The sequence below is a fragment of the Botryllus schlosseri genome, chromosome 10 (assembly GCF_051294905.1).
Source record: "Botryllus schlosseri isolate E-star chromosome 10, Bs_hap1, whole genome shotgun sequence".
Taxonomy (NCBI): domain Eukaryota; kingdom Metazoa; phylum Chordata; class Ascidiacea; order Stolidobranchia; family Styelidae; genus Botryllus; species Botryllus schlosseri.
Window position 1 is genome coordinate 3,631,603 of NC_137245.1, and position 23,079 is coordinate 3,654,681.

General features: G+C 44.8%; 3 protein-coding genes across 3 annotated transcripts; all 3 read right to left on the reverse strand.

Moving 5' to 3' along the window:
• Positions 1-13,320: 13,320 nt before the first annotated feature.
• LOC145448775 (uncharacterized) lies at positions 13,321-15,115 on the reverse strand. The gene is made up of 5 exons (XM_080327229.1): positions 14,442-15,115; positions 14,251-14,372; positions 14,148-14,183; positions 13,996-14,082; positions 13,321-13,347 (listed from the first exon to the last, which is right to left on the reverse strand). The coding sequence occupies exons 1-5, from the start codon at positions 14,938-14,940 to the stop codon at positions 13,321-13,323; spliced, it is 771 nt and encodes a 256-aa protein (XP_080183355.1). The 5' UTR covers positions 14,941-15,115.
• Positions 15,033-17,258, reverse strand: LOC145448777 (HMG domain-containing protein 3-like). The gene is made up of 9 exons (XM_080327230.1): positions 16,895-17,258; positions 16,644-16,836; positions 16,477-16,575; positions 16,078-16,280; positions 15,873-16,020; positions 15,665-15,810; positions 15,311-15,603; positions 15,089-15,255; positions 15,033-15,046 (listed from the first exon to the last, which is right to left on the reverse strand). Exons 2-9 carry the CDS (start codon positions 16,732-16,734, stop codon positions 15,033-15,035), a joined length of 1,161 nt encoding a protein of 386 aa, XP_080183356.1. The 5' UTR covers positions 16,735-16,836; positions 16,895-17,258.
• Positions 17,259-21,040: 3,782 nt separating this feature from the next.
• Positions 21,041-22,873, reverse strand: LOC145448779 (uncharacterized). The gene has a single exon (XM_080327231.1). The coding sequence runs from the start codon at positions 22,871-22,873 to the stop codon at positions 21,041-21,043; it is 1,833 nt and encodes a 610-aa protein (XP_080183357.1).
• Between the last annotated feature and the right edge of the window lie 206 nt (positions 22,874-23,079).

Consider the following 23,079-nt stretch of genomic DNA (forward strand, 5'->3'; position numbering starts at 1 on the left):
TCTGAGGTAAAGACAGTATTCCAACATCTTTTGAAACAGGAAAATGATATGGACTCGTCGCTATCCAATTATGAGCGGTCTCGTCGGAATCTGTGCGTCTTTTGAAACAGGAAAATGATATGGACTTGTCGCTATCCAATTATGAGCGGTCTCGTCGGAATCTGTGCGTGATAACTCGTAGGAAATTCGCTAACGTGTCACCTTGTAAGTGATGGTGAATAGTACACAAACAAGCAGCGACCAATCGTTGGCGCAGTTGAAGTGAAATCGATCTACATGAGGGCTAATTCGCAATTTTCTTGAAAGTGTCCTCGGAGGACGCCCTTTTGTCCTCTTGCCGCAAATTAGCACAGAAGTGACGCCCCGGAGGGTATTTTGGAGTGAAAAACGGCGATTTTAGAGCTCTTTTTTTTAGTCATCCAACTGGCTTTTTTTAGTCATCCAACTGGCAATGTGGAGAGAATAACGGTATTTTGAGATCTGAGCGGAAAGATAACCTTTTTTTTAGTCGGGGAAATATTCACCAGTTTTTGAGAATTCTTCTCCGGTTTTGCAGGTCTGAAATTTCTGAAAAAGTGTCCTCTTAGATTTCCAAAATATGGTAAGCCTACAATACACCCGAATGGATGGACCAATTCCATCATTTGTTGTTTATTGGAAACGCGATAAAGTGCATGTGTTTATATATCAACAAGGTTGGGAATATCCACTGTTGTAGTCATCTTGTTCTAGTGGAATATATAATCCCAGTAGAGTTCCATTCAACAATTTTCCACGTGTTATGAATCTTCATCTGTCCCTCGTAATTTCGTCAGTAAGCCCATTTACATGGTCAAGTCGTCTTGGAGTGACGTCATGAGACGGCTTGCCAAAGTGATCGAGTTTACATGGTCATGTTCATCGCAGCTCGAGTGATACACAGCACTTTGGGATTCAGCTCGGGAATATGCTACGGCAGTTGAGATATCCAGAAATACTTCAACACAATTCTAGAATTACCAAATGCACCGTGTATATATATATCTTTCTGATAGTGATGGGCAAGTTATATTGACGCTGAACAAATAAGACCACCTGCATATTATAAAAGCAGTATCATGTACTGATAAAGAGCTTTCATATTCACCCAGTTGAAATACGTGCCGGTTTCGTGAAATATGAACATGAAATGTTGGTATGTTGCTGTAGTCCGGATTCGTTTTCAAGTACCGGTGCTGTTCAAGTCGTCTCCAAGCGACTCTGCGGAACGGATTGAGCTCCAGACGGATTGAAGCCGTCTGCCTTTTTCTCTTTTCCAAAAACGAGAGAGTCGGATTGACGAGTCAGCTTCGAAGCTGACCCAAACGGCCATGTAAATGGGCTTAGTGGAAGTTGTAGTGTTACGATTGCTTTATTCAGGTCGTCAAACAGCTGATCCCAATCTGCAAAATACTAAATCACCTGCTTTATTCAGGTCATCAAACAGCTGATCCCAATCTGCAAAATACTAACTAAATCACCAAAGATGATTCATAATACCTAAAAGGACTCATAGTAACACTATAGATCTCACCCTTGGAACACTCTTTCAAATCTTTGTTGTCTCGATACGCGTTGTTTCTATAATTCATGCGATATATCACGCTTCAGATACAGCTCCACGAGGTAGATGTGATCGCGGGTTGTACAAGTGTCTTTTCGTGTAACCGAGTCAGATCTGCTTGTTCCAGAACAGATATTATGTAATCACTAGCCATCAGCAAAAAAACAAGACAGAGATGAGAAAATATTAACTAAAACGTTTTAGTTACGTTAAAAGTTGACATGACACGATACTCCCAAAACCACAATTGTTCACTACAAATTATGATCGCAATGACCAAGGGAAACGTGTTTACAAAAATAGTCGGTTAGAGTTGTAGCATCGCAACGTTCAGAGTCAGAACGAGGTCGCTTGAAACTGTTGACGACTCGATGTTAATCAAGGAAAAATTGGAATGTTCGATGTCGCTTGCAGCACCTCAAGTAGGCTGGTCTCTCTTCGTGACCGAAAAGTGGTATCATCCATGAACAATTTTTTCTCAAGACCACATAATTTGTAAACTTTGCTGTGTTGAATAGGATGTGGTTATCACTTTGTGTCTTACGATCTGGGAATTGTAGTGTAAGTACTGCTTCTACGCAGACACTTCGGACACGGGTCCGTTATTTCTCGTCTAGTTCCTGACGGCGCGCCTTGCATCGATCGGGTATCGCGCGGTCTGGTGAGTTGTCGGTACCGTGAACCGAGAGCTGTGTTAATTCCTGCTCCAGTTCCAATCGTCTCTTTGTGCAAACTATTTGAATCCAATTCCGACATTACCGACTTAAGATATGAAATAGCGTTATCCATCTGGAATCTGGAGAGTTATCCATCTGGAAAACAAATGACACATTACCACATAAAAACACAAGTAAAAATAATAGCAAACACACCGTATATAACAAATAAAATAACACACAAAATATACAATTACATCACAATGGTGTTACCACACCTTCAATTGCACGTCGTTTTACGTAGAATTAGAATAATTTTTACGCTGCTGTTTGTAAGTATAAACACCCACATCTTATACACAAACACCCACATCTTATACACCGGAACCCCTTGTTTACTCCTCCGGTAGATTATTTAGATGTCAAGACACCCAGAAAAGTGTCGAAATCAATTTGACCGGATTCCTGGCGGCCTTTTGATGCAAATTGTTTCTTTGGACCGTCGTAATTTTTGGATTGAAGTCCGCAGAAAGATGTACCGCCTTCATACTCGCTTTCATCAAGCTTGGTTGACGAAGGTAATACGGTAATTCGCGTACGTGTCTTTGCAATACTGTCTCGAGCGGTCAAAAGAAACCGGATCAGCTGTCTCGAGCGGTCAAAAGAAACCGGATCAGCCAAAAACTCGCTGCTTCGAATTGCGGATCCCGGCCCGGGGCCTAGGACCCTTTTGGGCTTTCGCCCCGCCACGTATATTTGCTACTGTCGCCATTTGGCACTCGGTCACCAACCATGCCCGGAGGCTTTTGATTGAGGCGAGTCTATCGCCTTGTGCCTCCGCTGCATAAGGTTTCCCATCAAATATTCGGTTCGTCGTTCTGCCGCGCCGGGCTCACCCTCGCCCGGCGCTTGTTCCCAGTCCCTTTTATTGATGATCCGGTCTGCGCCCCATCCTGGACCGTACCGCGACCATTCTCGCCGTACCGGACAGCGCCCGGACGGTAGCCAATCTAATGTCTCGCTTGGATAACCCGATGGTTATTAGATCCTCAAGGGATTCCGGCGACCAGCAACCCCTCCAAGAAAGAATTGCCGAGGTCACCCTCACATTCGTTCTGTCCGTATGCTCTTGGACCCATTCGATGACGGATCTAGTGGCATATCGGATCACCTTGGTCTCATGGGCTCTGTGCAAGACGTTCTCTGCGGCTTTGGAATCGGAGGTGACCTGAACGTCTATAACCCAGGCTGTATCGTTTGGCGGCCGCCAGCAGACAATGTCTGGGCAGCGGTAACTCGCACCATCGCGGATTCTCGGACACTCCACGACATGCCACCTGTTCTTCTTCAGGCTCTCAACAAATACACTCTGCACACCATCGTGGCGAATGGTTCGGAGGCCGTGCAGTTCGGGGCAAGATTGGCTAATATGCCCGAGCGTTTCACGCTTTGAGTTTCCCTTACATCCGACAGCCTGGCAATAGGGGTTCGCTGTAATTCTGCCCCTCGCTCCGCGGCTCTTCGTGAACAGGAGGTTACCTCTGACCTTGACGGCCTCGATAAATTCCCGTCCCTTGAGCAAGCCCGACCCGTCAGAGACCCAGCTGTGTTGCCACACTGGGACTTCGTCTGCTTCCTTCAGGCCGGCCCCATCCTTGATGGACGGATGGATGGATGACCGATGGAGCCAGTCGGCAAACACCGCGTCTGCCGCCGGTAGGCTGGTTACCGGCACCCCGTTGATCTCCGTGACATGTTCACCATGCCCCAGAGCTTGGACAACCGGGTCGGGGCTATCTCGTAACCGCTCAAGCCGGGCTCGCTTGAGGAGGATCATCCGACTCTCCATGGACGGAATTCCCAGTCCCCCCTCCGTAATTCTCCCGTGGACAAACGGAGTCGGCGTATCGCTCGGCAGATGCAACCAACGTCGCACTGCACTTCGGATCTTGATATCGTACGCGGCTAACAGGTGCGGCTTCACCTTTCCCAACGAACACCCGTATGTAAGTTTAGGGAAGAGATGGTTTCTCAGCACATCTAGCCGCTGTTGCGGCTTGAGGGGGGCATCCGACAGCGCCTTCAGCCCCTCTTCCAGGCAATTCCCGACCTTCGCCCGGCAGCCGTCAGCTCCCGTCTCGATACCGAGGTACCGATAAGTTTCCTCTGACCCCAGGGCGTCGATGGTTGTTCCTCCAAAGTGGTCTGATGTGTCCACCAGCCACCGCTTCCGTTTCCCATCGGCCTTGATGACCAAAGACCTACATTTTGCAGGATTGGCCTCAAGACCCGCCAGCTTTAGACACGATAGGAATGTTTTTAACTGCGTTTTCATGCCGGCCGCTGATCTCGTTAGCAGCGCCACATCGTTGGCAAATCCAAGTGCACTTATCACCTCCCCCTCGATGATAGGCCCGATTTTCTGAAGCTTGCACAAGGCTTCATCCACTACCGCATTGGACAGAATGGGGGACAGGGGGTCCCCTTGACGGACGCCACGCTTGACTATGATATCCTCCCCGTAGAGGTTAGTCGAAGCGCCGTCGTAGCAACTACCCAGATACCTTGCGAAGGGTTCCGGGACGCCTAGGCGCATGGCCGCCCTGAGGATGCTTTCATGTTTAACCGAATCAAACGCTTTACGCAGGTCAAGAAAGACCACGTTGAGGTCCGATAGGGAGCTTTTCGCCTTCGTGATCACTGCGTCAAGGAGTGTCACGTTCTCAGCGCACCCGTCGGTCGGGATGAACGCTCGCTGGATAGGGTTCAGCTTTAAGGCCAAGCTCAGTCGCCACGCCAGGATTTTATGGAACGTGCGGACTAGTATCGGACCAATCGTAATGGGGCGATAGTCACCCGGAGCCTTCGGCTCAAGCGTCTTCGGTATTAACACAGTCCTAGCCCTTCGAAAGGGCTTAGGGAGCACCCCGCTGAGCAACCATAAGTTGAACAACTTCGTGAGACAAGTTGTCGGCAGTTTTCTGATATCGGAGAGCGGCATACCATCCGGCCCTGCTGCCGAAGGTTTCGAGGAGGACACGATGGATCTCACCTCGGCCTCTGTTATAGGATCAAGTAATCGCCAGTGCACCGTTTCCGGTGTGGGGACCTCTCTTGCGTCCGTTTCCGCCTCGCGACGCATCAGGCCGCCCCAGAACTCTATTATTGCTTTTCTGTTCGGGGTCTCTGACGTAGGCTTTTTTTCCCAGCCTCGGTTGAGGACAAACCCTGCGCATGCCTTTCTATCTCGCTTATATAGGCTCTGCGTCTTTGCAAAGTGGATCGTTCTTTGCGCTCGTCTGGACACACGTTGCCTCTTACCATTAGGCTTTACCGTGGTCCAGGTATTCGTAATGGGTTTTGCCTCAACTCGGGCCAGGAGTATCTCCGCTTGCTGTTCAAGCTCCGATATCAGATTCTGCCCTTCGGGTTCCTTCCCGACGATCTCGTCAAGTATCGATTCCGCGCCCTTATCTTCCGCACCCGTACGGGCCGAGGGCTCCAAAGATTCGAGGTATGAAAACACACCTTTGCTCCTGTTCTCTCCACCTCCGATAGCATCGGTGGCTGGCTCATTGTCAAATCCCAAAGGGGGCATCGGGTCCGAAGACTCCGTTACCATTTCCATATCCGAAGACCTTCGGTCTTGTATTTCAAGTGCTCGCCTCACTTGTATGTCCCTCACCAGGGCTCGGTACTCCTCGATCTTCCTGCGGCAATTGACGGCATCAAAGGATCGCTCCCCGTGTAACGATTTTGTGAGTTCCCGACCAAGGTTAGCAACCTTTTTACCGGATTCAATGAGGCCAGCCGCAGCCAATAGGCGGTCCTCCTCCGGGCTCCATCGGGGACGTTTGCTCGGGGCCACGTCAAGCATCTCAGAGTTGACCAAGCTCTTTTGCCTCTTTCGCCTGTGCAATGCCAGCCCTGTTTTCGTGAGAAAGGACAAGGGGCAATTCTCGCAACGATGTAGCTGCATGGTACTCGGGCCCGGTCCCCCCGTGGGGGACTGGGAGCCTTCTGCTAATCCTGGGGTCGCAAACGCCCCTCTGTCTTACCTTGGAGTCGTCATCACAGAACACAGAGTAGACTATATAGATTATCTGCTTAGGATTAGATATCTGGCGGAAAGAAAGGATTGGTTAAATTTCATTCAAAATATCGATCGTAAATGCAAAGCATTTTTCTGATCTGTCTCAAAAGAGCTCACAGTCTATCTTGGACCGAATATCGGTCATCCACGTAGGGATTCACCGGCTTGTTACAGTCGATGTTGCGCCAATTTCCAAGTTGACGTCCAGATTTCAAGGGCTGGGGCCTAGAGGCGTTCGGTCCACCTCTAGGCTTTTGTAAGACACCGCTTACGAAACATTGTGTTTCTCCTGTATTACCAATGTGTTTCTCCTGTATGTAATACCGATTTTCCTGATCTTAATTGTGATCCATATCAAATTCATCGCTCTGTCGAAGACGAACAAGTAAGCTATCGATATTATGAAGATCACTTCACGCATAAACGATTGACGCTTCCAAGTCGGGATGCTTTGTAAAGCATATGACGTCACTTTACCTCCAAACAGGGAAGCTGCTGTAAAGTCTCTGGAAACTCAACGAACCAAATTTATGAAAGATCCCGAACTTTTTCAGAAGTACAAGGAAAAAATTAATTACTATCTGTCAAGGGAGTATGCCCGGGCTACGCCGTCGGACATGGAGTTCCGCCAACGAACCGTACTTTCTACTTGATCCACTTCCACACAAAACCGAAAAACATGCGTGAGAATTGTGTTTGATGCCAGCCGCAAGTTTGCGTAGAAAAGCTTTAATAGCCAGTTACTCAGCGGGCCGGATATAAATTCCTCCCTCATTGGAGTGTTATTATCGATTGCGAATGCACAGATATCCGTCGGCAGCAGATTTGGCACAAATGTGTTCTCGGATCCAGACCTACCCTAGGGACTCGACAATCTCCGTCCGATTCATGTAGTTTGATAACAATGACATTCGTGGAAAACATTGTTGATTTCCAGATGACTTCTCACGTTTTTGGGAGCACATGCTCTCCTACTATTGTACAGTTTTTGTCTTCGTCAAATCGTTGCCCTCGACGGTAATAATGCTGACGCTGCAACCTTGGATTGCATCCTAAACATGTACATGTACGACACCGTCTTAATTTCTTCTCCGAGACGTCCACTGTCAGATTCATCGGCTAAATTCGATTTACCACGCGATAACGCTGACTCGTTGAGTGCCTCTTCCAATAAGGACTCGACGTTATTGTCCAGGTAATCCGAAACGCCCTGGTCGCTCTGCTGTATGCAGGAGATGTCGGTTTCAAACAAGCTCTCTATCGCACTGTCTTCGGCCACACGGCTCTCCTCTTTGGCAGTAACAGTGCACGTCGAGTAATTGTGATCATCACCGCCACATCGTACACATCTGAGTCTGCCACCACAGTGTTTAGCAGTATGGCCAAACCTGTTACATTGATAGCACCGCATTGGTGGTGGATTGTATTGTTTAACAGCAAATCTCAAATACCCCATCGACACATGTTCGGGAGGATTTGGTGTAGAAAATCCGAGCAACACACAAAGACTATTTTCATACCCCTTTTCCGTTTTCCTCTTGAGTCGTTTGGCGAAGGTAACATTTTGTTCATTCAATAACTCTAATATTTCTTCGACAGTAACATCAGATGGCACTCCATGAATAACAGCTCTGACGACGTATGATCTATCAACGTTTTCGTATTGGATAACTTTGATCGGAATTGATATCTTTCGGGTACAATCCAATAACGTGTTCAATCCTAGAAGATTCTGAGCTTGCTTGGCGTTATGACAAGTGATGAGGAGACTGCCAGATGCTAATCTTTTAATGTTCTCGACATTACCGACCGTATCACATATACATTTCTGTACCTTGGTTGGATGATATAATATCATACGACGATCTGTGCCTTGGATAACCACCTTTAATCCACGATGAGAACCGCTTTCCATAACATTACTACTTGGTCTCGATTTAGCAGGGGGACTTTGCGTAACTTCTTCCGTTGACGATCCAGTAGATTTTCGCTTCTTGGATATCTTCTTTGAAATCAAATCCATAGCCGTATTGCTATCCTGCTCTGACATCTCGCCTTGCGAGAGTCAGAGACGAGACGTATCAGCTAGTTACGCTCTTTTCCAATATAGTGTCCGTCCAAATACACAGAGCGCCTGATTACTACGTCGCTTCTCTCAGACGTCCGATCACCTCAACGTCCTGAACGAGCGATAAGTTTAATATTGAACCTGACACGCGTAACATAATCGCGTGATATAAATCACGATTAATTCCGTTCTAACATTGCTTAGTCGGCGAGGTTCATTCCGTTTAATGGCCATAGTCACATCGGAAGAGTGGAATGCGACCAACTAGCATTAGAAATTTTGTAATCTGTGGAATATACATGTTTCGAATGAGCTCTGTTCCTTCAGGTACGGTTCCGCAGATTTAATCGACGGACCTGCGGGGCACATGAACTTTCGGAACAAATTCATAGAAATGCCTACTGACATATGGAGAATGTTGCTTTTTGGGCCGAAAGTGCTTTAGCCCCGTCCAGGTACGTTAAAATATATTTGAGTATAAGGATTCAATTCTCAATACAACATGAAAATACAGTATATCTCAAAACGGCAAAAACACGTTTTGTACAAAGAACGGATCTCAAAGACGTATCTCGGTGATAACAGGAAAATTCCTAGTAACTTCACAAATCTAAAGATTGGGGATTTCATACACGTATTCCAATTACAGCTGAAAAGTACTCAAAACCAACGTTTTAGTGAGCTGAATAGCTACTTCGTCATCATTGGATCGAATTATTCAAGTTGTAGCCTACTCGGCTGTTTTGCCTCTGCTTGATTTTAACATTTCACAGGCAACATATCTGGTCAGCCGACTCCCCTAAAGTAATTATTGTTTTATGAGCTTAATTTGTGATGCACCTTAGTATACCGTCAAATACTGGTGTCCCTGTGGATATTCCGGCGTGGCTTCTGCTGCAACGTGCACACTGTTTGGGCAAGCACTGATATCAGGGTTGTAACGAAGTCACAAGGCTCCGAGTCACAAGTCAATCTCACTTTTATATTTTTGACTCGAGTTAAGTCGAGTCATTTACAATTCCCACCGAGTCAAGTCCGAGTCCAAGTCAGTGAACAGAGGATCGAGTCCGAGTCGTGGTATTACGACTCGAGTCCGAGTCCAAGTCATTGTGTTGACTGCTCAGTTTCCAGTTAAAGTCTTCCTAAACCCACTTTTTTAACTCTGTTTGGTGATATTGAATGGTTCGAATTTATAATATATCAATTTTCCTCACTTTTAGCAGTTTCTGGTCGCATTTTCAAGCACTAGTACCAACAAACGAAATCCCAATAGTATGTTGGCTTCGAAATTTCAATGAAATATCGGTCTTGGCAGTCTGAATCTCGAGTCAATGACTTGCTTCGAGTCATTTTCGTATTTTGAAAAAATGACTCGAGTCGAGTCGAGTCATCCGAAAATCGTGACTCGAGTCGGACGCGAGTCGAGTCATGACTCGAGTCATTACAACCCTGACTGATATAAACCACGTTCCTAGCCGTTACACGCAGCTGAAAATGCAGAATAGTCAGTTCACTCATCCTTACGCGCATGTCAAGGACTGCGTAAATTTATCGATAGCTCAAACAACTGAGATCTGTTGAATTGCGATAAATTTAGCTGTTTTAATATATCGGATATAAAAAATAATAATGGGGCACTCTGCGTGACGATCACGCAGTTTGCATGCGCCCCGGGCCTAGGTTTGAGAGCTCATTCGGAGCCTCATGTCACACATCACACACGAATATCACAAACGAGATAAGCACTATCAGTAAGAGCATGCACATGCATGTAGAGCAACTGACCGCAATCAGCACACAGACACAGAGATATTCAGTGCCTTATATACCGTCGGTAGATATTTTACTACTATTTACGGTGAGTGGAAATATTGGAATATATGGTATGTCAGATGAAACGATGCTACGCAATATAATTACGATATTTTAAGAGCTTATCTATCTTATTTTTATCTCCAAACACTTCCTATTTTGTCCAGAACACCAACTTTACGGACGAGATCAAAGCAATTCCCAGTTAAAATTATGGCATGATTTTTTAGCATATTAAGCTGCTAGTCATACTTTACATTTTATACTGTGATTCCCATGTACGGTGTTTTGCGCACTGTACCGGCTCATACCATGAAGGTAGAATAGGCTATTCGGATTGGGACATTTGGTAAATCATTTCAGTAAGACCTTGAATGAACGCTGAGCTGTACTCCGGTGACTTGTTTTGCTCATGAATTGTCTGGCAGCGATAAGTTTAATATTGAACCTGACACGGGTAACAAAATCGCGTGATATAAATCGCGATTAATTCCGTTCTAACATTGCTTAGTCGGCGAGGTTCATTCCGTTTATTGGCCATTGTCACACCGGAAGAGTGGAATGCGACCAACTAGCATTAGAAATTTTGTAATCTGTGGAATATACATGTTTCGAATGAGCTCTCTTCCTTCAGGTACGGTTCCGCAGATTTAATCGACGGACCTGCGGGGCACATGAACTTTCGGAACAAATTCATAGAAATGCCTATAATGACGTATGGAGAATGTTGCTTTTTGGGCCGAAAGTGCATGAGCCCCGTCCAGGTACGTTAAAATATATTTGAGTATAAGGATTCAATTCTCAATACAACATATCTCAACACGGCAAAAACACGTTTTGTACAAAGAACGGATCTCAAAGACGTATCTCGGTGATACCAGGAAAAGTCCTAGTAACTTCAACAAATCTAAACATTGGGGATTTAATACACGTATTCCAATTACAGCTGAAAAGTACTCAAAATCAACGTTTTAGTGGGCTGAATAGCTACTTCGTCATCATTGGATCGAATTATTCAAGTTGTAGCCTACTCGGCTGTTTTGCCTCTGCTTGATTTTAACATTTCACAGGCCACATATCTGGTCAGCCGACTCCCCTAAAGTAATTCTTGTTTTATGAGCTTAATTTGTGATGCACCTTAGTATACCGTCAAATACTGGTGTCCCTGCGGATATTCCGGCGCGGCATCTGCTGCAACGTGCACACTGCTTGGGCAAGCACTGATATAAACCACGTTCCTAGCCGTTACACGCAGCTGAAAATGCAGAATAGTCAGTTCACTCATCCTTACGCGCATGTCAAGGACTGCGTAAATTTATCGATAGCTCAAACAACTGAGATCTCTAGAATTGCGATAAATTTAGCTGTTTTAATATATCGGATATAAAAAAAATGATGGGGCACTCTGCGTGACGATCACGCAGTTCGCATGTGCCCCGGGCCTAGGTTTGAGAGCTCATTCGGAGCCTCATGTCACACACGAATATCACACACGAGATAAGCACTATCAGTAAGAGCATGCACATGCACAATGCACATGCATGTAGACGTAGAGCAACTGACCGCAATCAGCACACAGACACAGAGATATTCAGTGCCTTATATACCGTCGGTAGAGATTTGACTACTATTTACGGTGAGTGGAAATTTTGGAATATATGGTATGACAGATGAAACTATGCTACGAAATATAATTACGATATTTTAAGAGCTTATCTATCTTATTTCTATCTCCAAACCCTTCCTATTGTTGTAAAAAGGTTGTAAAATGAAGCCGCATTTACTTTTTGAATTCGACGATACCACATCCCAAGTTTTCTACGAAAGCGTGAATCGCATCATAGTCTCCTATGCGATTCAACAGGGGTTAAACCCGCTTAGACGCCAACCCGCCACACGCCAAACGCTACCCTGCGGCTGAGTCTCTATGTGGCGTCTGGCGTCTGAACGTGTTGAAACGCAGACTGGCGGCTGAATCGCTACATGGCGTCTGGCGTGTGAACGTGTTGAAACGCAGACTGGCGGCTGTATTGCTACATGGCGTCTGGCGTGTGAACGGGTTGTGACGCAGACTGGCGGATGAAGTGCTATATGGCGTCCAACATTTTAGGACGCTGTACTGCAATACGACGTTCGGCGATTTTGTGACGCCGCGTTAGATATAGGAATCATGAACTGAACCACAATTTTGTATTTCTTTCTAATTAGAGATATAATTCTATTGCCAGGTTTTGCGAAATCAGCAATCCTAATAATTAAAAACAACTGCATAGCTCCGGTTACCCCTGGCTAGTCTCTGCTGCCCCTCCTTACACTCGCATGGAGATCAACGAGAATTCAAGTAACTATATTCAAATTATTCTGCAGTGCAACGAGCACAATAAAATGACCAGTTTGTAGCTGTTGCCCTGGGTAATAACAATCCTGGTATGTCCGCGGGTCACAGCCGTCACATGCAACCTATAAAATACTTGGATCATTATACTGGACAAATCAACTTTTCAAATCCATACCCAATCCGTGATCATTGCATTTGACTTCTTCATTTATTGCAATAATTTGTCAATTCTCTGTCATCTGTACAGAAAATAGCTTGATATTATTATTATTTTGCATGTGATTTGGAGTAACATACCGGTCTCATCAAGTAGAAGTTGGCCGTAGTACTTTCGGTACTCTTCACAAGCTCGTGCAGTATGATCAAACTGTAGATCTATATCAGGAATTGATGCCCCACTTGTGCAGTAGAGTTCAGCAGCCTAGTGAGAGTAGGGTACAAATCATATATACTACATAATTATACATGAAAGTATCAAATACCTTCAAAGCAAGTACTCCACAATTATATCCATCTTTTTGTACATCAGTCCTGTCCAATTCAGTCCTTGGACTTGTCACAAACTTTCTTTTGGAGTACTTGCGTAGAAATTGGCTGAGTAAAATAGAAATGAGATACGACCCGTGAATAGCATCCCACTAACTCACCGAAACTTCGTTAAAATATCCTTGTAGCAGTGCTCCTGGCCCATTGGATCATACAGAAGAACCATGTTTGATTAAACATCAGATATCTGAATAAGTTGACAGAATAACTATCACTACTCATACATTAAATGTTCATCATTTCGACAAGATACTGCAATTAATAGAAGTATTGAAACAAGTTAGAGATAATAAGCAATCCAACACTTTAGTTGTAGTAGAGAGTATACACGCACATTACACACAAAGCAGATGTATTCTATAAGGTGCTATAAGTGTTAGTTTACGAATTTATAATGACGAAGACTGAATATGCTAGGTCTTGATTATCAGGGTTGTAAGCTAGTCACAATTCAAGTCGAGTCATTTTCAATTCACCACCGAGTCAAGACCAAGTCCAAATCATAGAGCAGAGGTTCGAGTCCGATTCATGGTATTATGACTCGAGTCCTTGTGTTAAAGTCTTGTTACTATTACCAATAGACAAAATGCCAATCGGGTGGTTACGCTACTATTCTTCGAAATTACGATGAAATGTCGGTTTTGGCCGTCTGAGTCTCGAGTCATATGACTTGGTTCGAGTCATCAGAAAATCGTGACTCGACTCAAGTCATGACTCGAGTCATTATAACCCTGTTCTGTTGATTATACTTACTAAAAGAATCCAATGGTTACCATCACCAGATCCACCTCCACAACATACATGGAGTGCAGCTATAAATGATTTCTTTGCGACTTTGTCGGCCTGAAATGAATCACTATAGCAGATAACAATTAAATCTCTTGGTACTATGTAGCATACTGTGATTTTTTTGACACGGTTGAACATTCCACCAACAAACCATGCAGTCGCCTGATGACTGGAAACCGCCATTATGTGACTTGCCCACTGCAATGATATGTTTTGCTTAGCCTTCAGCTACATGTAACTGGAGCAGGTCTAATAATACTTACCTTCTTGCAGATGGCAAAAAGAATACAATTCATCAACTGAAAAGTTGGAGATGAACAGTAAACACGTTCAATTCCCGCCTTCATAAAAATGACTGTAAATTACCGTATCATTAAGCCAGCCATGCCCATTCAAAAGATGTAGGTCTGACGTTGATACAGGCTCCCGATTCAGGATAGCTTCAATCCTGTCTGTTTTGTGCAACGCGGCCCAAACAGAGCTTATTTCTAAAATGAATATTTTTATAACACATTAGTACGAGAGCTATTACTATTTCAAGATATTAAAAATGATACCTTTGAATTTGGATGGAAGTATCTGTTCGATTTTGCGTTTTGTGGTAATCATGTCGGCATCATTTTCAGAGATATCTCTCACAACAATGGGGCAAGATTCGATTATAGGCTGAGACAATGTATCACAGCATGAATAGGAAGAGATGGAATTGTTAAGCGAATCAGCATGTAGTGATACTGTTACAGAATTTGTAGCAATGCTAGCAGACAAAGTGGTGAGAACAGGACTACCACTGGAATTTGTAACGCTCGATGATGCTTGTGCAGAATCAGTATAAAATCCAAGAGACGAAATAGTGGCTGCGGGAGGGTTAGTGCTATTTCTACCAGTTAGTAACATTGATACAGAAGTGGTACAATTGGTGTTAGCTGAGCTAGCTGCAGCCGGATCGGTTTCCATATTGTTGCATTGTTTTCCAATTGCAGTGGGAGGATCGGTTGGTGACAATCCTACAGAACTGCTGTGAGAGGAGCTGATCGCAATCGTACTGGTACCCATATTGCCTGATGGTTTTCCAATTGGTGTATCATCAGCAACACATTCAGCTGCAAGTTACAACAATTTTAAAATTATATTATGGACTATGCGGATCATACAAAGTCGACTGAATGATCGAACAATGCCAGTTTAAATTTGCAGCTGGTACCTTTCATGGCCAGTGTCGCACGACCATCGTCAGTGAGGACAACTGACTTGGAGAAAAGTCTCTTGGTCTTTTTCATATATCTTTCATTCATTTTCATATTCTGTAGATGCAGCGAAACCCTCGAAACAAACATGAAATTCACTGCATCCATATTGCATAGAAAATGCCTGAAACAGTCAATCATCCAACTGGTGCTATTCAAAATATACACAATTCACTGACCGGTCTCGTGCCATGACTGAATTTTCTTGCTCAGCAACACTTGTGTTTATAAGGGCCAAATCTTTACAGTACTTCATATCTCTGAACGATTTCTCAGCTGACTTTTTCTTAGATTTTTGATGAAACCGGTCACTGAGAGAGTAGAAACTGCCCGTAGTTGCATCCAAGTTCAATGAAATTGGCTCAAGTTCACCGTCCAACTCCTTTTTGATATTAGCTTCAGTGTGCTCAAATAACATACCTCTGAATGGTGAGAACATACCAGGACTGCGATTTTCCCCATGGTGGGCAATCTAGAAGATGACATATAATGGTTGTTGTGCATATAACAGATCATTTTAAGCTTTCGCTAACCTGAGAGGCAATGTCAGAAATTATCACCCGGGGTTGATGTTTAAATGACAGAAGAGCATCGACATAATCTCTAGCGCTTTCTTGACGCAGCACATATTTGAAATAGACACATACTCCACATGGACATCTGAGATGAACTATCCCCCCTACAAATTTCATAAAATTCGATTAGATGAGGTACTTCAGGCATCTGGAGTGTAAAGTTTACCACCACATTTGGTAATACTATTGATCATTTTTGGAGTGATTGTCTTGAACAACAGTACTTCATTTATTTTATTGATCAGACCTACTTTGCTTCCTGTGTCATCGATTCCAACTTTTTGACAGATTTCACGCAAGTCAGTAAGTGTATTCTGAATAGAATGATGAAGCATATCTTACTATTGCTGCTGCTAAAGATTAGATCATACTGAAGGATTGTTCAAAGTCAGAAGTATCTCTTCCTGTGAAGTTTGAGCTTCATTCAGTTTAGACTTTTCCAAGGGCTTTTTGAGAAGAGTGCCTTTACGGTGTTCGGTATTCAAGAGCAAATCAGATTCCCTTGAGCTTTTCGCCATCCAAGGTGAGACACTGTCATGGCTTATCTTCACTTTCCATGGATTGTTAAATGTTTCTATAAAACAATGCAAAGCTTCTTGAAGGCACGGAACTGCAATATACAATTGGATAGTCAATTAAAACAATGTAGTGACTATGCCATTGTTCCTCTGAATTGAAGTCGTCTTGAATTTTTGGATCATCTGGCATCACATGGTATGTCTTGATCTAAATTCGGGTTTTGAGAAAATAGCTCAGAAAAATTTCATTACCACAGAATCCTCGTCCAATAATTTCTTTTCTATATGCCATCCAAGATTCCTCAATATTTACACTGTCATTAAAGTGCACATCCCTTTTGGTAGCATCAACTGTATCAAAATCAACCATACAGACAAATAATAATGAGTGAAGCAAAATCATTGAAAGGTAAACATACCGTCAATAATACATGTATTCTTCCAATTGCCATCTCCCACAACTATAGATGGGGAATTGCCACATTTTAGACAGCTGAAGCTGTAATCCATGTCCTGCAGAGCCAAGAAATGGAGAAATGCATTTCTTATTTTGTTTATCGGAATCGTATCAGAAAATAGAGACACAAGATTGGCTCCCACGGAAATGTGATTCTGGAAGATAGTGAATGTATGTATAAAACAGTAAGAACTAGATATTGAATTAGGATACCTGAATCCCATTCTTCAAGTGGATACATAGTCGCAACGTCAGTAAGATATGACCGTCAAAATTGTGTAGACCTGACTTATAATTTTGGAAGCGAACCTTCCAGCCACACGATTTGCAAGATTTTCCCTTGATACACACTGTGATGAACCAGACCAATGAACGTATGGTAGGCTTTTATTAACAATATCCCGACTAGCGCCGACACCATAAACTAGCGATCCTCACTAGGTAAAGTCAGATGCAGAAATGAATGATTACTGCGCTGACAGCACCATGATCGTTCATGGGGCATGACAGCGCTCACGTGATACGCTATAGCGAATCCGACAAAACACGTCAATCTCCCCCTCTGAAAATAACGGTGACATATCACAATGAAATGTAACGTGCAATAATAAATATAGCAATGCAAAATTGTTCAATCAGTAATGAAATCTGTCCGGCGCCTTTCTGATACGAGTTGAGCGTCTCAACGGCACCTCAGGGGGTTCAGATGCCGGCAGTTCTTCAGCAGTTTCGACGTTCGACCCGCTGCTCGTCTCCATCTCGGGAGTCGACTCCTCGACATTGATATCATCAGTAGCGTCATCATCAGCGCCAACACTCGTAGTTTCAATAGGAGTTGTATCGACGGCCTCCGACTCTGACGGGTATCGAGCCAAATCTTTATTCGATACGGTTGTTTGTCGCCCATCTGGATATTGGATCAACGAGTATTGAGGGTTGGCTTCGATGAGGTCAACCGGCTCGCAGATAGGTTCATCTTTTCGTCGGACATGGCGTCGCATTAGCACAGTTCCACCGTCCAAGAGCCAATCAGGCATAGATGTGCCCATGCTTGATTTACGAGGAAACTTGAATAACCTGGAATGCGGAGTCTCGTTAGTAGCGGTACATAACAACGAACGAATTGAGTGTAATGCATCGGGAAGTACTTTCTCCCAACTGCTTTCGGGCAGCCCGCGAGAAGCAAGCATGAGCTTGATTGTACGCCAGATTGTCTGGTTTACGCGCTCGCATTGGGAGTTACCAGTCGGGTGGTATGGTGTGGTTCGACTCGTCGCGATCCCTTTCTCCTTCAGAAATTGTGACACTTCGTTGCCAATGAAAGACTGAGATCGGTCACTGTGGACGTATTCGGGAAGTCCCATGATGCTGAACAGCGACACAAATTGTGAAATTACGGTTGACGCTCGCATATCAGAACAAGGCAATACAAAAGGAAAACGACTATACTCATCAACCATGATGAGAAGGTACCGCCTTTTCCCGTCCACAGGTCCCTTGAAATCCACGCTCAATCTTTCCCAAGGTCTGGTGGCTTTGATCAACGGCGTGGCCGGAGGTTTGTAGAATTTCGGCTTTATCTGAGCGCACTCTTTACAGCGGTTGCATTGTCTCTTCACTTCTTCGACTGAAAAAGGAAGATTTTTCGAACGTACGAAATGCATTAATCTGCGAATCCCAGGGTGACCCAAAGAGACGTGAAGTTCTTCCAAACTCAGACCATAATCACTAGTGGCCAAACATAGTCTGGTGAAGGCATCAGCTGCTGCATTTTCCAAACCTGGTCTATGTTCGATATCGTAGGTATATTCACTCAACTCCAATCGCCACAAAGCCAACTTGGTGTTTTTGATCTTACTTTTGTGCTGCTGGTCAAATATAAATGAAAGAGCTTGTTGGTCGGTTATTATTTTGAATCGTCTACCGTGTAGTAAATAACCCCATTTTCTCACCGCCCCGATAATAGCACACGCTTCTTTTTCCACGGCCGGATACTTCGCCTCGGACTTGGTGAGAGTTCGTGAAAGGAAGGCTACCGGTCTTCCACGCTGGCTCAGGATAGCAGCTATGGTGGTATCAGAAGCATCGGTCTCGACGGAGAATGGTTCTTCGTCCAAAATGCAACCTAAACAAGCGCGACGGAGACAGCTCTTCAACTTATCGAAGGCTTCGACAGCCAATCCTTCAAAAGGAAAATTTTCGTTATGGAACAAAGGTTTCGCAAGCTCGGAAAATCTCGGAATCCATTTAGAATAGTAGGCAAAGAGGCCTAGGCAGCTCTTTAAAGTTTTGGCACTCTTCGGAGGAGACAGTTCCATTAGCGGCTTCAAATGCTCAGGGTCAGGCATGATCTCACCTTTTCTTATTCGATGTCCAAGGAGCTTCAACTCTTCTACAGAGAATGTCGATTTCTCGGAGTTGATCGTCAGATTGGCGGACTTAGCTGCTGACATGAAGGACTTCAAACGTTCGTCGTGTTCCTTCTGATCCTTGCCGTAGATGGTAATGTCGTCCAAATATGCGACTGCTCCTTCAAGTGCATTCTTTTCGATGAACGAATCGATAAATCTCTGAAAAGCACTAACCCCGTTAGTGACGCCAAAGGGCAACCTACGAAACTGATAAAGTGACCCGCAGGCCTCGAACGCAGTGAATGGTCTGTCAGCTCGTTCCAACGGAACCTGATGGTATGCCGACTTCAAGTCGATAGAGCTGAACACTTTGCCTTTAGCGACCTCGTTCACGACATCTGCAATCTTCGGCAATGGGTACGCATCGAGAAAGGTAAATTGATTAATTGTTTGAGAATAATCAATGACAAGGCGTTGCTTTTGACGTCGTCCACCAGTGACTAGCACCTGTGCTCTCCACGGGGAGTTGGAATCCTCGATTATCCTTTCATTTTTCAATCGAGATATCTCTTTCTTGATGAACTCCCGATCCGGAGCACTATACGATCTAGATGGAGTTGCGATAGGTTTACACGACCCCTCGAGAAATTGAAATATTCTGGGTGGGGTGCCCACTTTTGCTGCAGTCAAGTTGCAAGTAGGTTCTTCGTCTCGTCCAGGAATAACAAGGGGATTCAAGGGTCCCCCTAATTCAAATATAACTTTACGGTGCTTTTTCATAAATGATTGGCCCAAGACCACATCAGCGCATAAGTACTCGATAACACCGAACACCACATCGGAATACTTCCGCCCGCTCAGCTCAAACGACAGATATAACATTCCGTGAACAGTTGATCGCTTTCCTTTATCTGCTAACTTGATGCTCTTCTTTTTACCAAACCATTTGAGTTTCAGCTCCCGCGCTATCTCAAGACTCAAATAATTGTCTGATGCTCCGCTATCCAACAATCCATCAATCTTCTTCCGCTTAATAGCAACGATCACTGCCGCTTTCGAAAGTGAGGAAGGAATTGAAGCAATCATGGCTGCTAACTCATCGGACTCTTCGTCGGATTGAACAGAATTCAAGCACATCTTGTCAAAGTGCCCTTTTACGCCACAGTTGAAACAGACAGCATTCCTTGCTGGACATTTCCAGACCCGCCCGTGTCGGTTTCCACAACTAGAACATTTCTTTGCTTTCGACACGGGGTTGCTGTTCCCACTTCTCCGCGAGACGGCTAAAGAATGTCCATCAGAATCCTCTTGGTATCGTGACTGCGACTTGGAGGGTGTGGCCTGACTAACCTTCAGGCCTTCATCGGCTTCGATGGAAGCTGCCGCCTGAGGATTCATGTATATCGCCGAACACTTCTGCGCTCTCTCCAGTGAATCTGCAACCTGAACAGCTTTATCAAGAGTCAGCTGATCAAATTCCAGCAAACGCAATCGTATCGCATTGGACGACAAGCCAGCAATTAACGCATCTCTGATAGATTGCTTACGGTGATCCTCAGCTGACACGGCCTCGAACCTGCAATTCTTCGCAAGTGACAACAGCCTTTGTGAAAACTCCATGACGTTTTCTCCTGGCTGTTGAGTGCTCGTGGAGAGCGTATGTCGAGCATATATGATATTTCTCTTCACCAAATACAGTCCCTCTAGGACTTCGATCGCTTTTTCAAAATTTTCGGCGTCGCACACATACGAGTAAACTTCGGGAGCTAGATAACCATTCATTATTCCTCGCTTGTCCAACTGTGGGGGCGGACCTTGCTCAGAGCCGGGCGTAGACGAGGTTGACGCAAAAGACTGACGACGGCGATCGTCCGCGGCTTTGATAAAACTAACAAGCATATCTTTCCAATGCTTGAACACCAGTTCAGCTCCCGGAGCACTCGGCAAAACTTTGAGAGTAGGAACATGATACAATCTCTCTTCGGCAGACGCCATCCGTTTGTTACGTCTATACGCTCAGTCGGGACTTTTTAATAAAATTGTGATGAACCAGACCAATGAACGTATGGTAGGCTTTTATTAACAATATCCCGACTAGCGCCGACACCATAAACTGATAAAGTGACCCGCAGGCCTCGAATGCAGTGAATGGTCTGTCAGCTCGTTCCAACGGAACCTGATGGTATGCCGACTTCAAGTCGATAGAGCTGAACACTTTGCCTTTAGCGACCTCGTTCACGACATCTGCAATCTTCGGCAATGGGTACGCATCGAGAAAGGTAAATTGATTAATTGTTTGAGAATAATCAATGACAAGGCGTTGCTTTTGACGTCGTCCACCAGTGACTAGCACCTGTGCTCTCCACGGGGAGTTGGAATCCTCGATTATCCTTTCATTTTTCAATCGAGATATCTCTTTCTTGATGAACTCCCGATCCGGAGCACTATACGATCTAGATGGAGTTGCGATAGGTTTACACGACCCATCGAGAAATTGAAATATTCTGGGCGGGGTGCCCACTTTTGCTGCAGTCAAGTTGCAAGTAGGTTCTTCGTCTCGTCCAGGAATAACAAGGGGATTCAAGGGTCCCCCTAATTCAAATATAACTTTACGGTGCTTTTTCATAAATGTTTGGCCCAAGACCACATCAGCGCATAAGTACTCGATAACACCGAACACCACATCGGAATACTTCCGCCCGCTCAGCTCAAACGACAGATATAACATTCCGTGAACAGTTGATCGCTTTCCTTTATCTGCTAACTTGATGCTCTTCTTTTTACCAAACCATTTGAGTTTCAGCTCCCGCGCTATCTCAAGACTCAAATAATTGTCTGATGCTCCGCTATCCAACAATCCATCAATCTTCTTCCGCTTAATAGCAACGATCACTGCCGCTTTCGAAAGTGAGGAAGGAATTGAAGCAATCATGGCTGCTAACTCATCGGACTCTTCGTCGGATTGAACAGAATTCAAGCACATCTTGTCAAAGTGCCCTTTTACGCCACAGTTGAAACAGACAGCATTCCTTGCTGGACATTTCCAGACCCGCCCGTGTCGGTTTCCACAACTAGAACATTTCTTTGCTTTCGACACGGGGTTGCTGTTCCCACTTCTCCGCGAGACGGCTAAAGAATGTCCATCAGAATCCTCTTGGTATCGTGACTGCGACTTGGAGGGTGTGGCCTGACTAACCTTCTGGCCTTCATCGGCTTCGATGGAAGCTGCCGCCTGAGGATTCATGTATATCGCCGAACACTTCTGCGCTCTCTCCAGTGAATCTGCAACCTGAACAGCTTTATCAAGAGTCAGCTGATCAAATTCCAGCAAACGCAATCGTATCGCATTGGACGACAAGCCAGCAATTAACGCATCTCTGATAGATTGCTTACGGTGATCCTCAGCTGACACGGCCTCGAACCTGCAATTCTTCGCAAGTGACAACAGCCTTTGTGAAAACTCCATGACGTTTTCTCCTGGCTGTTGAGTGCTCGTGGAGAGCGTATGTCGAGCATATATGATATTTCTCTTCACCAAATACAGTCCCTCTAGGACTTCGATCGCTTTTTCAAAATTTTCGGCGTCGCACACATACGAGTAAACTTCGGGAGCTAGATAACCATTCATTATTCCTCGCTTGTCCAACTGTGGGGGCGGACCTTGCTCAGAGCCGGGTGTAGACGAGGTTGACGCAGAAGACTGACGACGGCGATCGTCCGCGGCTTTGATAAAACTAACAAGCATCTCTTTCCAATGCTTGAACACCAGTTCAGCTCCCGGAGCACTCGGCAAAACTTTGAGAGTAGGAACATGATACAATCTCTCTTCGGCAGACGCCATCCGTTTCTTACGTCTATACGCTCAGTCGGGATTTGTTAATAAAATTGTGATGAACCAGACCAATGAACGTATGGTAGGCTTTTATTAACAATATCCCGACTAGCGCCGACACCATAAACTAGCGATCCTCACTAGGTAAAGTCAGATGCAGAAATGAATGATTACTGCGCTGACAGCACCATGATCGTTCATGGGGCATGACAGCG

Bases quoted from the DNA above. Each gene is read 5' to 3' on its own strand.
- LOC145448779 (XM_080327231.1), bottom strand. From the start codon at position 22,873: ATGGCGTCTGCCGAAGAGAGATTGTATCATGTTCCTACTCTCAAAGTT.
- LOC145448775 (XM_080327229.1), bottom strand. From the start codon at position 14,940: ATGGGTACCAGTACGATTGCGATCAGCTCCTCTCACAGCAGTTCTGTA. The intron at 14,184-14,250 runs GTAATTTACAGT...CCAACTTTTCAG, and splicing joins ATGGCTGGCTTAATGATACG to TTGATGAATTGTATTCTTTT. The intron at 14,083-14,147 runs GTAAGTATTATT...ATATCATTGCAG, and splicing joins TTTTTGCCATCTGCAAGAAG to TGGGCAAGTCACATAATGGC.
- LOC145448777 (XM_080327230.1), bottom strand. From the start codon at position 16,734: ATGGATTACAGCTTCAGCTGTCTAAAATGTGGCAATTCCCCATCTATA. The intron at 15,811-15,872 runs GTAAACTTTACA...TGAAATTTGTAG, and splicing joins TAGTATTACCAAATGTGGTG to GGGGGATAGTTCATCTCAGA. The intron at 15,604-15,664 runs GTTAGCGAAAGC...GTCATCTTCTAG, and splicing joins TTTCTGACATTGCCTCTCAG to ATTGCCCACCATGGGGAAAA.